Source organism: Bos grunniens, chromosome 7 (genome assembly GCF_055505025.1).
Source record: "Bos grunniens cultivar Pamir isolate PY7600 chromosome 7, Bosgru_T2T1.0, whole genome shotgun sequence".
In the NCBI taxonomy this organism is placed as follows: Eukaryota; Metazoa; Chordata; class Mammalia; order Artiodactyla; family Bovidae; genus Bos; species Bos grunniens.
The window spans coordinates 38,942,501-38,958,433 of NC_141171.1; the positions used below are offsets into that span (position 1 = coordinate 38,942,501).

The window sequence follows — 15,933 nt, forward strand, 5'->3', positions numbered from 1 at the left end:
TTCCCAGCTAAGGTCAAACGAAGTGATGCTCTGCTTCTTGTTCAGCTCCTACTGTAAACAAGTATCCTTTTCACACTCTATTTAGTGCCACATTTTCAAATTTTGTGCTTTTGGTAAATGATTTTGCTTGAAAATGGCTGCCAAGTAGAGTGCTGGAGTGTGGTCCAGTGTGGTCCTATGCACAAGAGGGCTGTGATGTATATTATAGAGGACATTTTCAGACTAGGTAAGCTTCATCCAGGTGTGAGCTAATAGTGTCACTGGCCATGAGTTCAGTATCAATGAATCAACAACATTTATTAAGGAAAGTGTCTTTAAACAAAATCACACATAAGGCAAGGTTATATATTGATGGTGATGAAAATGTAACCAGAACTCACAGGAACCTAACCCTATATTTCCTCTAGGAGTAATGGCGCTGTTTTTGCTAATTCAGTGTTCATGGTGACTTTATAGAATACGACTGCTAGGAATAATGAGAACTGACTGTATATACTTCAAAGGAGTGTTATGAAACTTAAATGAGATTGTGTCTGTAAAACACTGAGAGTCTGGCACAGTCTGTGTTTGATATACATTAGCTCATATTTTGTTGTTAAAGGCACAGTGGCTCTTGTGCTGAGGGCCAAATCATGGACAGGATAGTAAAGAAAGAGGGAGAAGCATCTGAGATAGACCTTTAAGATGCAAATGGAATGGGAAAAAAAGTAAGTGAAAATCGCTCAGTTGTGTCCAACCCTTTTCGACTGTATACTCTATGGAATTCTCCATGCCAGAATACTGGAGTGGGTAGGCTTTCCCTTCTCCAGGGGATCTTCCCAACTCAGGGATTGAACCCAGATCTCCCACATTGCAGGTAGATTCTTTACCAGCTGAGCCACAAGAGAAGCCCAAATGGAATGGAGGACCTTAAGTTTGTGATTAGGCAAGGACAGAGCAGCTAGGTTGGGTCAGGCCAGAGGAAGGAGAGCTATTTGGCTGGGTGTGAAGTGCTGAAGAGAGGAGATGAGGTAGTCAGGGTTGGCTGGGCTGGGCCTCAGGGCCATGCTGAGGGACTGTCCTATCCCACCAGGCCAGGCTTACTAGAGCAAGCTCTAGTTTGCAACTCTAGGTAAATATTTAGTGTCTAGAAGAATAAAGACAATAGGGAGCTAGGGGGAAATGGCAGATATCCCTCATCTAAAAGGAAACTTGATAATAAAAGTCAATATATTTTAAGCATTTACCATGCACCAAAATGTGGGCTGAATGTCTCACCAGGATAAACGACTCATTTCTCCTTCTCAGCAACCTTAGGAGTTTTACCATTACCAGCCTGGTTTTACAGGTGGGGAAATTTAAGCTTGGAGAAGTCAAGTCACTGACCCAGAGCCACCCAGCCCATGAGTGATGAGGCTGAGATTCAGAAGCATTTGGGCTCTAAAGCCCTGCTCTCAATCCTTTTTTGTCCGTCAAGGGCCCTGGCCTTTGTGTGGCATGCCTGATGCCTGTGAGATACATCAAGAAGAGGAAAGGATGAGACAGGCCTGGGAAGCTGAGGAAGAAGAGCAGGTGCTGGGCCAGGCACTCAGATACAGCCCCAACCTGCCCTCAGGGAGCACACAGCTCACTATCACTCTGGGTCTGCAGCACCCACTTGCACAAGACCCGACACATAGCAGGCACCAGGTCTGAATGCCAGCCAGAAAACTCAGGGGGTAAGAGTGAAGACTGCCCAGGATCCTCCCTCCTACTCCAAGGGCCAGAGACTAACAATCTGCACACCCCCCCATGACTCATCCCTGTCCGAGGCTCTCTCTGGAGGTGGTCCCAGGCTACTTACCCACTGTGTGCTCACTCTCTGTGAGCTTATGCTTCTTGGGGCCCTTCCAAGGTGGAGTCTATGAGGGAGAGAAGAAGACAGGGAATTTTTCCAGAAAGTCATTGCCTGCTCCCGTCCCATGCTAGTCCCCAGCTTCTTCTCACAGCCCTGAAATGCAGAGATTTCCTCCAAAGGCCTGGCCTCATCTTTACTCCTCCTGTTGTCTCCTCAGTTTCCCTCTCCCCCAGAAATGCAGGCCACGTCCTCATAGCCACCAGTCTGTCTATTCTCTCTCTCCTCTACTTGGGCCTTATGGGCTTGCCTCATCTTTCCAAACAGGACTTCCAATCTCCTGTGCCAAAAGGTCATGGTCAGAGGCCAAAGCTGTGATAGGGACCCACTAGGGCCATCCCAGTATAACCCTCTTGGTTCCCACAGTCCTCACCGAAACCGTTGACTCCAGGCTCACCAGCAGGGCCCCCAGGAGCAGCAGAGCCCTCATGGCGTCTGTCTGTTGGTCCAACCACTTGACCAGGAGTCCAGATCAATAGAACTGGTCAAAGGTCCCTGAGGCCTGGGGAGCAGAGGTTGGTTGAGCTGCCCTTTTAGGCTGTTTATGGAAAATCAAGCAGAGTTTCCTTGATGAACCCCTAAGGATGGGAAAGCTGGGAGCTGGTGTGCAGGAGTAGAATAATAAGGAGTGGGACTCCCCCCATCTTTCCCAGATAGTAGAACTGGAAGCAGGAAGAGGGGTTGCCTCATTTCCGGTCCTACTGGGGATGAAGAGGGTAAGGAAATCCAAGAGAAACTCCCTACTTTGGGAATCTGAGAGTCCATGGGGAAGTATCTTGTTGTTTAGTTGCTAAGTCATGTTCGACTCTTTTGCAACCCCATGGACTGTAGCCCACCAGGCTCCCCTGTCCATGGGATACCCCAGGCAAGAATACTGGAGTGGGTTGCCATTTCCTTCTCCAATGGGGAAGTGTATTCATTTTCTATTGCTATCTAAAATTAACCACAAACTTTGCAGATTAAAATAATACCCATAGTTAGTTCACAAATCTCTGGGTCTAAAGTCCTACACTGTGTGACTCAGTTTTCTACTCAGTTTCACAAAACTGAGTTCAAGGCTGAGTTCTCTGGAGGCTCTGGGAAAAATTCCCTCCCAAGGTCATTCAGGTCATTGGCAGAATTCAGTTCTTTGCATTTGTAGAAAGTGAGGTCCCTGTTTCCTTGCAAGCCATCAGCTAGGGGCTGCCCTCAACTGCTAGAAGCTTCCTGCATTTCTTGCCATAGAGTCCCTTCAATTTCCCAAGCCAACAACAAAGAATCTCTGCCATGTTGACTCTTTCTTACCCTTTGAATTTCCTCTGTTAGGAAGAACCCTGTCCCTTTTAAGGATTCATCTGATTAGGTCAGACCCACTAAGGAAAATCTCCCTCTCTTAAGGTCAACTGATTTAGGACCTTACTTATAGTCATAGCATTCTTCTACAGAAGCCTCTAGATTAGCATTTGATTAAATAACTGGGAGAAGGTATGTTTACAACGGGATCTTGGGGGCCATCTTAGAGTTCCACCTACAAAGTAAGTAAATGACCCCATGGAAAAAAATACCAAAAATACTAAACCAAGAAGTGCTAAAATATGCAATTGGAGCACAAGGAAGGCAGGTATGTTGGGCATGTATTATTATTCCTTCCTAACAGCCATTTATTTTGGTTCAGTAAGGATACCCTGATTTTTCCTTTGAAAACTATTCCTCCTTCATCCCCTCCATGACTCTCTAGAGCTGCCCACTCTACCCTCAGTTCTAGGGCTGGGGGTATGGCCTAGGTCTGGCCAATCAGAGTATGGTATTTCTAGGCCACAGGGATTGGTTCAGGGATAAGCCATACACAAGTTTGGCCTATCGGAGTCAGCCCTGGGACTTTTCACCAGAACTTTTAGGATAAAGGTCCTTTCTTCCTCTTGGAGTCCCTAAGAATGCAATCCTGGAGATGTTGATGGCCATCTCTGTCACTGCCTGAGGAGGTCCTGCCTGAGAATGAAGCATATGTTTGACTTCTGAGCCCAGGTCATAAAGGGATCACAGTTTCAGTCTTGGTCTCATGGATCACTCACTCTGGGGGAGGCCAGCTGCCATGCTGTGAGGACACTCAAGCAGCCCTTCAGAGAGGCCCATGAGGGAAGAAAGTAAAGTCTTCAGCCAACAATCAGCACCAATTGGACAGCCATGTAGCCATGTGAATGAACACTTTTGACATGGATATTGCAGCCCCAACCAGCATCTGACCTGCAACCCTATTAGAAACCTCAAGCCAGACCACCCAGCTAAGCAGCTCCTAAATTCTTGAACCTCTAAAGTTGTGAAAATCCTAACTGATTTTTGTTGTTTTAAGCCATAAATTTTTGGATTATTTGCTACCCAGCATTTGATAACTAAAACAGGTAGAGTAATTATTGATTATTTTATTTGAGAATCTGGATCCTAAAACTAGAGATAGCCTCAAGAATTCTCAGTTACAGGTACCAATTAAAACCAATTTGAGTGGACTTCCATCGTTTTCAATCAAAGAAGTCCTGACTGATCCAAAGTAATTTCTGGGAAATGAAGTGAAGACAGAATGTAGCAAATTCTTGATTCTGATGAAAGAGAGGCAGGTCATGGAAGACTTCTTGGGACAGAAACAGCAACAGGAGGGCAGGAATAGAGGCACCACTTCAACAATTGTTTTCAAAAGTTGAAGTAATGGCTAATAAGACCATGATGAAAGTGAAGTCATGAGAGGTATAGACAAGCTCATTAAAGTGAAAGCACCTTCATCAGGTCTTGATTTCAGTTCCTGAATACAGTCTGTGATCCAGAACTGGTCCCCTACTGGCTCCTTCCATCTGATGAGAAACCAGCTCTCCCTCCAAATGGAAGGGGCCTTTTAAATACATCGTCACAAAGAATAGGGAGTTGCAGGTGGGAAAGGAGAGAAGGGCTTCCAGGCAGAGCAAGTATGACAACTTCACAGAAGCCTGGAGGTGGCACGTCAGGTGAAGAATGTGGTAAGCGCAGGCTGCTTTATATGGAATATGAGATGAGACAACCAGTCTGCTGGGACCAGAGATGGATATCCATGAGTATTTGGATGTTCAGCATCTGTTCCCCCCTCCTCTTCCTCTAGTCTGCCAGTTTCTACTTGGGGTTGTGTGTGCATATACTAAGTTGCTTCAGGTGTGTCTGACTCTTTGTGACCCCATGGACTGTAGCTCACCAGACTCCTCTGTCCATGGGATTCTCCAGACAAGAATACCGGAGTGGGTTGCCATGCCCTCCTCCAGGGAATCTTCCCAACCCAAGGACTGAACCCACATCTCTTAAATTTTCTGCACTGGCAGGCAGGTTCTTTACCACTAGTGTCATCTGGGAAGCTCATATTTGGGGTCACCCCACCCCTATTGCCATCTACTCTTCCCCAGTATATATAGGACACATTCCAACCTGGGAGGTTTATTTTCCAGCATCATGTCTTTTTTGCCTTTTCATACTGTCCACGGGGTTACCCAGGCAAGAAAACTGGAGTGGTTTGTCATTCCCTCCTCCAGTAGACCACATTTTTTCAGAACTCTTCACTATGATACATCCATCTTGGGTGGCCCTGCACAGCATGGCTCATAGCTTCATTGAGTTACACAAGCCCCTTTGCCATGACAAGCCTGTGATCCAATATGCTACTGGGGAAGAGCAGAGGGCAATTAATAATAGCTCTACAAGAATGAAGCAGCTGGGCTAAAATAGAGACGATGCTCAGTTGTGGATGTGTGAAAAGTACAGTCTGATTCTGTAAAGAACAATATTGCATATGGACCTGGAATGTTAGGTCCATGAATAGAGGCAGATTGGATGTAGTCAGGCAGATGGCAAGACTGAATGTTGACATCTTAGGAATCAGTGAACTAAAATTGACAGGAATGGTCAAATTTAATTCAGATGATCATTATATCTACTACTGTGGACACGAGTCCCTTAGAAGAAATGGAATAGCCATCATGGTCAACAAAAGAGTCTGAAGTGCCATACTTGGGTGCAATCTCAAAAACGACAGAATAATCTCAGCTCCTTTCCAAGGCAAACCATTCAACATCACAGAAATCCAAGTCTATGCCCCAACTACTGATGCTGAAGAAGCTGAAGTTGACTGGTTCTATGTAGACCTACGATACCTTGTGGATCTAACACACACTAAAAACCAAAATATATATATATATTCTTTTCATCATAGAGGATTGGAATGCAAAAGTAGGAAGTCAAGAGATACCGAGAAAAAAAGGCAAGTTTGGCCTTGGAGTACAAAATGAAACAGTGCACACTGGTCATAGCAAACACCCTCTTCCAACAACACAAGAGATGACGCTACACATGGACATGGACATCACCAGAGAATCACTGAAATCAGATTCATTATGCTCTTTGCAGCCAAAGATGGAGAAGCACTATACAGTCATGAAAAACAAGACCTGGAGCTGACTGTGAATTAGATCATGAGCTCCTTATTGCAAAATTAAGGTTTACATTAAAGAAAGTGGGGAAAACCACTAGGCCATTCAGGTAGGACCTAAATCAAATCTCTTATGATTATACAGTGGAGGTGATGAATAGATTCAAGGGATTAGATCTGCTAGACAGAGTGCCTGAAGAACTATGGATGGAAGTTCATAGTGCTGTACAAGAGGCAGTGACCAAAACCATCCCAAAGAAATAGAAAGGCAAGAAGGCTAAGTGGTTGTCTGAGAAGGCTTTACAAATAGCTGAGGAAAGAAGAGAAGCAAAAGGCAAGGGAGAAAGGGAAAGATATACCCATCTGAATGCAGAGTTCCAGAGAAGAGCAAGAAGAGATAAGAAGGCCTTCTTAAATGAACAATGCAAAGAAATAGAGGAAAACAATAGAATGGGAAAGACAGATCTCTTCAACAAAATGGGATATATCAAGGGAACATTTCATGCAAGGATGGGCACAGTAAAGGACAGAAACCACAAGGACCTAACAGAAGCAGAAGAGATTAAGATGGGGTGGCAAGAATACACAGAAGAACTATACAAGAAAGGTCTTAGTGACCCGGATAACCACAAGGGTGTGGTTACTCACCTAAAGCCAGATATCCTGGAGTGTGAAGTCAACTGAGCCTTAGGAAGCATTACCACAAACAAAGCTAGTGAAGGTGATGGGATTCCAGCTGCGCTATTTCAAGTTATAAAAGATGATGCTGTTAAAGTGCTGCACTTAATATACCAGCAAATTTGGAAAACCCAGCAGTGGTGACAGGACTGAAAAGGTCAGTTTTCATTCCAGTCCCAAAGAAGGGCAATGCCAAAGAACATTCAAACTACTGTACAATTGTGCTCATTTTACATGCTAGCAATATTATGCTCAAAATCCTTCAAGCTAGGCTAGCCTAGTACATGAACCAAGAACTTCCAGATGTACAAGCTGGGTTTTGAAGAGGCAGAGGAACCAGAGATCAAATTGCCAACATTCATTGAATCACGGAGAAAACACAGGAGTTCTAGAAAAACTCTGTTTCATTGACCATGCTAAAGCCTTTGACTGTGTGGATGACAACAAACAATGGAAAATTCTTAGAGATGAGAGTATCGACTACCTTACCTGTCTCCCGAGAAACCTATACTTGGATCAAGAAGCAATAGTTAGAACAGGACATGGAACAACGGACTGCTTCAAAATTGGGAAAGGAGTACAACAAGGCTGTATATTGTCACTCTGTTTAATTCACTTCTATGCATAGGACATCATGGGAAATGCCAGGCTGGGTGAATCACAAACTGGAATCAAGATTGCTAGAAGAAATATCAACAACCTTAGATACGCAGATGATATCACTCTAATGGCAGAAGATGAAGAGGAACTAAACAGCCTCTTGATGAAGGTGAGAGAAGAGAGCAAAAAGGCTGGCTGTCTTTAACTCAGCATTCAAAAACCTAAGATCATGACATCTGGTCCCATCACTTCATGGCAAATAGATGGGGAAACAGTGGAAACAGTGACAGATTTTATTTTCTTGGGCTCCAAAATCACTGCAGATAGTAACTGCAGCCATGAAATTAAAAGGTGCTTGTTCCTTGAAAGGAAAGCTATAACAAACCTAGACAGCATATTAAAAAGCAAAGAAATCATTTTGCCAACAAAGGTCCATATAATGAGAGCTATGTTTTTTCTTGTAGTCATGTATGAATGTGTGAACTGAACCATAAAGAAAGCTGATTGCTAAAGAATGGATATTTCCAAATTGTGGTGTTGGAGAAGACTCTTGAGAGTCACTTGGATTGCAAGATCAAACCAGTCAATCCTAAAGGAAATCAACCCTGAATATTCATTGGAAGAACTGTTGCTGAAGCTCTAACACTTTGGCCACCTGCAAGGAGCCAACTCATTGGAAAAGACCCTGCTTCTAGGTAAGATTGAAGGCAAAAGGAGATGAGGGTGGCCGAGGATGGGATGGCTAGATAGCATCACCAACTCAATGGACATTAGTTTCAGCAAACTCCAGGAGACAGTGGAGGAAAGAGGAGCCCATAGAGTTGCAAAGAGTCAGAATCCTGGGAGAGAGCACCCATTGATTGAGTTTAGGTCGTTAGTGTAGGGAGAGGGTGATCTAGTCCATTAGGCTTCCATAGTGGGAGGTGGTCACTGGAAATTACCCTTCCCTTACACAATAAGGGAGTTGTTCTTCACAACTTAGTGACTGAATAACAACAACTTCCCTATTGTGTGGGGGAAGGGTAATTTCCAGTGACCACTTCCTACTATGGAAGCCTAACGGACTACATCACCCTCTCCCTACGTTAAGGTAATCAGAGAGACCTAAACTGGGCAATGGGCTCTCACTCCCAGGATTCTGAATCCTGAACAGGCCACACAAGCAAGGATGGTGGAAAGTGCTGGGGTTGGAATCTGCCATTTCACCAACTGTACCCTGGCCAGATTGTCCCTGCTCCATGGTATAAGTCAGGATGCTTTCCAAAACCCAAGCTTAAGTAGCAAGGCAATTTAAATTTATCATTTCATATTGTAAAAAATCTAGAGTGGAGGGGTCCAGGAACAGTGCTTTCAGTAGTTTAACAATGTCATCAAGAATCCATGTTCTTGGCTGATTCACACTGTTGTGCAGCAGAAACTAACCCAACGTTGTAAAGCAATTATACTCAAAAAAAAAAAAGAACCCAAGTTCTTTTTTCTTTTGTTTACTACGGTCTTCAGCGTGCATACCTTCAAGCTGATTCCTTCATGGCCACCAAATGGCTACCACAGCTCCAAGAATCATGTCTAAACTCCAGTGAAGAAGGACCTTTCCTTCCATTAGATCATTCTTAGAAATGAGGAAAGTTTCCTCCCCAAAATTCCCAAGCAGACCTCCTCTAGTGGCTCAATGGCCACAATTGGGTTATCTGCTACTCCTAACCAATCTCTAGCAAGGGTAAGGGGTTCTCTATGACTGGCTTAGGCCAATCAACCCTGGAGCCAAGTCAGGGGCATGTAGGTCAAGTGGCCTCAGGAACAAAATTGGGACTCTGCAAAAGAGTAAGAAATAGATATTAGGTAGACAACCACGCTGAAGAAGCTGAAGTTGAACGGTTCTATGAAGACCTACAAGACCTTCTAGAGCTAACACCCAAAAAAGATGTCCTTTTCATTATAGGGGACTGGAATGCAAAAGCAGGAAGTCAAGAAACACCTGGAGTAACAGGCGAATTTGGCCTTGGAATATGGAATGAAGCAGGGCAAAGACTAATAGGGTTTTGCCAAGAAAATGCACTGGTCATAACAAACACCCTCTTCCAACAACACAGGAGAAGACTCTGCACATGGACATCACCAGATGGTCAACACCGAAATCAGATTGATTATATTCTTGGCAGCCAAAGATGGAGAAGCTCTATACAGTCAACAAAAACAAGACCAGGAGCTGACTGTGGCTCAGATCATGAACTCACTATTACCAAATTCAGACTTAAATTGAAGAAAGTAGGGAAAACCACTAAACCATTCAGGTATGACCTAAATCAAATCCCCTATGATTATACAGTGGAAGTGAGAAATAGATTTAAGGGCCTAGATCTGATAGATAGAGTGCCTGATGAACTATGGAATGAGGTTCGTGACACTGTACAGGAGACAGGGATCAAGACCATCCCCATGGAAAAGAAATGCAAAAAGCAAAGTGGCTGTCTGGGGAGGCCTTACAAATAGCTGTGAAAAGAAGAGAAGTGAAAAGCAAAGGAGAAAAGGAAAGATACAAGCATCTGAATGCAGAGTTCCAAGGAATAGCAATAGCAAGAAGAGATAAGAAAGCCTTCCTCAGTGATCAATGCAAAGAAATAGAGGAAAACAACAGAATGGGAAAGACTAGAGATCTCTTCAAGAAAATTAGAGATACCAAGGGAACATTTCATGCAAAGATGGGCTCGATAAAGGACAGAAATGGTATGAACCTAACAGAAGCAGAAGATATTAAGAAGAGGTTGCAAAAATATACAGAAGAACTGTACAAAAAAGATCTTCACGACCCAGATAATCACGATGGTGTGATCACTGACCTAGAGCCAGATATCCTAGAATGTGGAGTCAAGTGGGCCTTAGAAAGCATCACCAAGAACAAAGCTAGTGGAGGTGATGGAATTCCAGTTGAGCTATTTCAAATCCTGAAAGATGATGCTGTGAAAGTGCTGCACTCAATATGCCAGCAAATTTGGAAAACTCAGCAGTGGCCACAGGACTGGAAAAGGTCAGTTTTCATTCCAATCCCAAAGAAAGGCAATGCCAAAGAATGCTCAAACTACTGCACAGTTGCACTCATCTCACATGCTAGTAAAGTAATGCTCAAAATTCTCTAAACCAGGCTTCAGCAGTACGTGAACCATGAACTTCCTGATGTTCAAGCTGGTTTTAGAAAAGGCAGAGGAACCAGAGATCAAATTACCAACATCCGCTGGATCATGGAAAAAGCAAGAGAGTTCCAGAAAAGCATCTATTTCTGCTTTATTGACTATGCCAAAGCCTTTGACTGTGTGGATCACAATAAACTGTGGAAAATTCTGAAAGAGATGGGAATACCAGACCACCTGACCTGCCTCTTGAGAAATCTGTATGCACGTCAGGAAGCAACAATTAGGACTGGACATGGAACAACAGACTGGTTCCAAATAGGAAAAGGAGTACGTTGGGGCTGTATATTGTCACCCTGCTTATTTAACTTATATGCAGAGTACATCATGAGAAATGCTGGACTGGAAGAAACACAAGCTGGAATCAAGATTGCCAGGAGAAATATCAATAACCTCAGATATGCAGATGACACCACCCTTATGGCAGAAAGCGAAGAGGAACTCAAAAGCCTCTTGATGAAAGTGAAAGTGGAGAGTGAAAAAGTTGGCTTAAAGCTCAACATTCAGAAAATGAAGATCATGGCATCCAGTCCCATCACTTCATGGGAAATAGATGGGGAAACAGTGGAAACAGTGTCAGACTTTATTTTTGGGGGCTCCAAAATCACTGCAGATGGTGACTGCAGCCATGAAATTAAAAGACGCTTACTCCTTGGAAGGAAAGTTATGTCCAACCTAGACAGCATATTCAAAAGCAGAGACATCACTTTGCCAACAAAGGTCCGTCTAGTCAAGGCTACGGTTTTTCCTGTGGTCATGTATGGATGTGAGAGTTGGACTGTGAAGCAGGCTGAGCGCTGAAGAATTGATGCTCTTGAACTGTGGTGTTGGAGAAGACTCTTGAGAGTCCCTTGGACTGCAAGGATATCCAACCAGTCCATTCTGAAGGAGATCAGCCCTGGGATTTCTTTGGAGGGAATGATGCTGAAGCTGAAACTCCAGTAGTTTGGCCACTTCATGCGAAGAGTTGACTCACTGGAAAAGACTCTGATGCTGGGAGGGATTGGGGGCAGGAGGAGAAGGGGACAAGAGAGGATGAGATGGCTGGATGGCATCACTGAGTCGATGGACGTGAGTCTGAGTGAACTCCGGGTGTGGGTGATGGACAGGGAGGCCTGGCGTGCTGCGATTCATGGGGTCGCAAAGAGTCGGACACAACTGAGTGACTGAACTGAACTGAACTGAGACAACCACAGTTGTAATTCCTACATTCTGGTCCTCTAGTGGTCCTTTATTCCTACTTATTTCCAAGTGTATTCCTTCTAGCTGACGCTATGAACTGTTGAGGGCATTCCCATGATGTAAATTCCCTTTTGTATAAGTAGCTAGAGTCATAGTCCAATGCTTCTAGCCAGGAACTTTCACTCTCCCTTATCCCTCAAATCTAACCAGCCTTCAAGTTCTGTTCATTACACTGCCCACATATTTCTCAAAACTCTCCACTTCTCTCCATTCCTATTGCCTCTTTCTTTGACTTCCAGAAAAATCAAGGTATCAACTCTACTGAAACATAATTTGAGAACCGCTGGTGGACATCTGTCATTTCCCTTCTTTAGCATCCATTCTCCCTTTATCTAGCAAAAGCCCTCAATGTTCCTTTGGAAAGGGGCCCATTCCCCCTTCCATCAAGTGGACAGAAGAAAGCTTACCCTTTCCCTCAGCTGGAGGTGGAGTGGACATGTGATACAGGCCTGGCCAATTAGAACACTGCCTCTTTTGGAAAACTCAGGATGCTTAGATCCTTAATTCAAGGAGGAATGTTTCTCATGTTTATTCATTCTAGTTTATTTTCATTTAAAATCTTTTTTGGTTAAATTTTTTTTTAAATTTTTTGGTTAAATTTAAGCTCTTTAGAAGTTACTTTTAGTAATTGAGACACATTACTAATACTGTAGGAATTGGCAAGACCTTGATTTAAAATTTTCTTTGTACTGAGGTTTCCTTTCATATGTATTTTGTAAAATGAAACATTAAATTTTTTGTTAACTTAATTTTTTTCTTAAAATAAAGACTTTTTCACAATTAAAAAAAAGAACACTGCTTCTTTCTGTCCTCAGTGATTGGTTCAAAAGGAACAAATCAAACCAATCAAACTGACCCAAATCAAACCAATGAGAGGCAACCCCAGGATTTTTTGCTAGAATCAAGTTAGAGTCTTTCTCTTTCTATAAAAGTGGCCCTGTTGGCAGGAAGTGAGCTTAAAGCTGCTGGCAGCCATTAACATCTCAGGAACGGGCTGAGATAAAGCCCCCCATCTCAGGGGGGCTTCCTTGTTGGCTCAGTGGTAAAGAATCCACCTGCCAGTGCCAGAAACTCAGGTTCGATCCCTGATCCAGGAAGATCCCACATGCCGCAGAACAGCGAAGCTGGTACCCCACAGCTACTAAACCTGTGCTCCAGAGCCCAGGTGCCGAAGCTACAGAAGCCCACGCGCCTAGAGCCTGTGCTCTGCGACAAGAAGCCTGCACACGACTAGAGAGTAGTCCCTGCTCACCACAATTAGAGAAAAGCCCACACAGCAGCGAAGACCCAGTACAGCCCAAAATAAATAAATTAATTTTTAAAATAAATAAATAAATAAACGCTGAGTCAGAATATGGGAAAAACAAATTTTGAGTGACGCAATTTGAGACCTGAGATGCATTGACACTTGTAATCAGAACCAAGACTTGTACTTTTAAATTACTTAAATCAATACATTTCATTTTTTTTTTTTACCTTAGCCAGTTTTAGTTGCAATCAAAAACTCCTAACTGATGCAAACAGGAATTCATTCATACGTTGTTACCATCAAGTTCCTAAAACAAAAGAAAACAAAACCCCTAGTGATCAGTTCTGTAAGTCAGTACCCTAAAGAACAGAAGAACAATGACCTTGGAAGTAGGGAGTGGAGGGAAAAAACAGCAATGAACTTGAATCAGGAAAACTTCAAATCCCATCTTGGCCACTGACCCTCAGTGTGATCACTGAGTCAGGTGCTCAGCTTTTCTGAACCTTGATTGCCACAACTCTTTAGGGAGGGACTGGCACTCAGACAATCATGGCTTGTTGAGATGCTTGAATGGGGATTCATGTGAAAGGGCCAAGCCTGGCATCTGATTGGGACTCAGTCTGTAGGAGTTTACAAAGAAACTTTCCCTAGAAAGACTATAAAAAATAAACAAGAGGAAAAAAAAGAAAAAAAATTTAAAGGAAAAAAAAAAAAGGAACTTTACCATGTGGACACCTCTACCCCTACTTTAGCAGTTTCTACACACATGCCAGTTCCTCCTGAACATCTGGGTCCCTTTGGATCAGAGCAGAAAGGTACTCAGGTTTCTGTCTTCCCACAGCTGGAGCATCTACGGGATCAGAAGGGAGAAACTATCAAGTTCCTGCTCACAAGTGCTTGGATCCACACAGACACACACAGACAGCGCTTCTTCATAGCAGGGACTTGGAAGGAAGATTTCAAGAAATGGCAGAAGTGCCTATTCAAAGTCAAGTTTAGGAGGTCAGAAGGTACCCAGCCCACCATCCTTCATTCCTCCTTACTTAGTGGCATCATTTTTCTCCCAAGTGTTTAGGCTGTCACCGTGGAACCTTTGTGCAAATGGAAGCCCCTCTTTCCTCCAGATGAGTGAGGCCTGTCAGAACTTCTGTGATGATGGAAATATTCTCTAGCCATTAGTCATGTGTGGCTATTGAGCACTTGAAAACTGGCTAGTGTGACTGAGGAACTGGATTTTCAATTTTTTAGTTAATATAAATTTAAATAGCACATGTGGCCAGTGGCTACTGTATTGGACAGCACAGCTCCACAGTGTGACAAGAGGGAGAGGTCTATGAAATATTGTTGGAGAGCTACATGGGCCTAGATCAAGTTGGGCCCTAACAGGACATGCAGAACAGTTTGGGTTTTATTTATAAGTGTAATGGGAAGTGAATTAGTTATCTACTGCAGCTAATAAGAGATGACAAATTGCTCCCAAATTTAGCAACTTACATTACAAACCTTTACAGGCATACTTCACTTTATGGCACTTCAAAGATAGTGCAAATGGGGGAGGATCCACTTCCAAGTTCATTCATAAGGCTATTGACTTCATTCTTCTTGATGGTTGGCCAGAGACCTCAGTTCCCAACCATGTAGGCCTTGCCATAGGTCAGCTTACTTGAGGGTGACATTTCGTTACCTTTCGTCACTTTTACTGCTTTTGTTTTTTTCTTTTGGGGGCTGTGTTGGGTCTTTGTTGTTACATGCAGGCTTTCTCTAGTTGCCACAAGCAAGGCTACTCTTTGTTGCAGTGTGTGTGCTTATCATTGCAGTGGCTTCTCTTGTCGTGGAGCACGGCTCTAGGCAAACAGGCTTCAGTGGTTGTGGCACTCGGGCTCAATAGTTGTGTTTAGGGCTTAGTTGCTTTGTGGCATGTGGGATCTTAGTTCCCTGACCAGGGATTGAACCTGACTCCCCTACACTGCAAGGCAAATTCTTAACCACTGGATCACTAGGGAAGTCCCCTGATCTCCCTTTTTAAAAAGATCATTTTGAAAAAATAAATAAATAAAAAGATCATTTGGGCCATAGGTAGAGAATGGGTTGAAGAGTCAGATTCTGGGAATTGTGTGAGATACCTTCCCATCCTTATCCCATATCAGTCGCCAAGTCTTATTCGTCCCATCTCCATGATAGCTCTCAATCTGGTCACTTCTCTGCACCCCCTGGCCACCTCCCCAGCACAGGGTATCATTCCTCTTTCTAATGGTTCCTCTTAAAAGGACCTCCTGCCTGTCTTACTCAGGATGGTGGTGGTGGTTTAGTCACTAAGTCATGTCCGACTCTTGCAACCCCATGGACAGCAGCCCACCAGGCTCCTCTGTCCATGGGGTTTTCCAGGCAAGAATACTGGAGTGGATTGCCATTTCCTTCTCCAAGGGATCTTCCTAACCCAGGAAGATCCTGCATTGCAGGCAGATTCTTTACCGACTGAGCTATGAGGGAAGCCCTTACTCGTGATACATGGTTCTCAACAATGAAACCAATTCTGGGTAACTTAGGCAGACAAGGAACTGACTGGGTGCTTGTTAAAGCCACCTACCCTCCTTAAGGCCAGGCTAAATCTCCTCCCCCTCTTCTTCTACTGTCACCATAACAAACCCTCAATGGTCCTCTAATGTCTGATGTGAATCACTTGCTTTGA

The 15,933-nt window shown here is 43.7% G+C and overlaps 1 protein-coding gene across 5 annotated transcripts in view; it reads right to left on the reverse strand.

Annotated features, from left to right (window-relative positions):
• The window catches only part of F12 (coagulation factor XII), a 28,013-nt gene that overhangs the window by 9,979 nt on the left and 2,101 nt on the right, over positions 1-15,933 (reverse strand). For 3 of the 5 annotated variants that reach the window (XM_086410929.1, XM_086410927.1, XM_086410924.1), the window contains exons 2-4: positions 13,472-13,551; positions 2,247-2,375; positions 1,823-1,880 (exon numbers count right to left, since the gene is read on the reverse strand). In XM_086410929.1, coding sequence (XP_086267055.1) covers positions 1,823-1,880; positions 2,247-2,303 — 115 coding nt within the window. In that variant the 5' untranslated portion in view covers positions 2,304-2,375; positions 13,472-13,551. Of the gene's footprint in view, positions 1-1,822; positions 1,881-2,246; positions 2,376-13,471; positions 13,552-13,968; positions 14,095-15,933 lie in introns of all 5 variants that reach the window. The other 2 variants (XM_086410926.1, XM_086410925.1) reach the window with 2 other exon arrangements.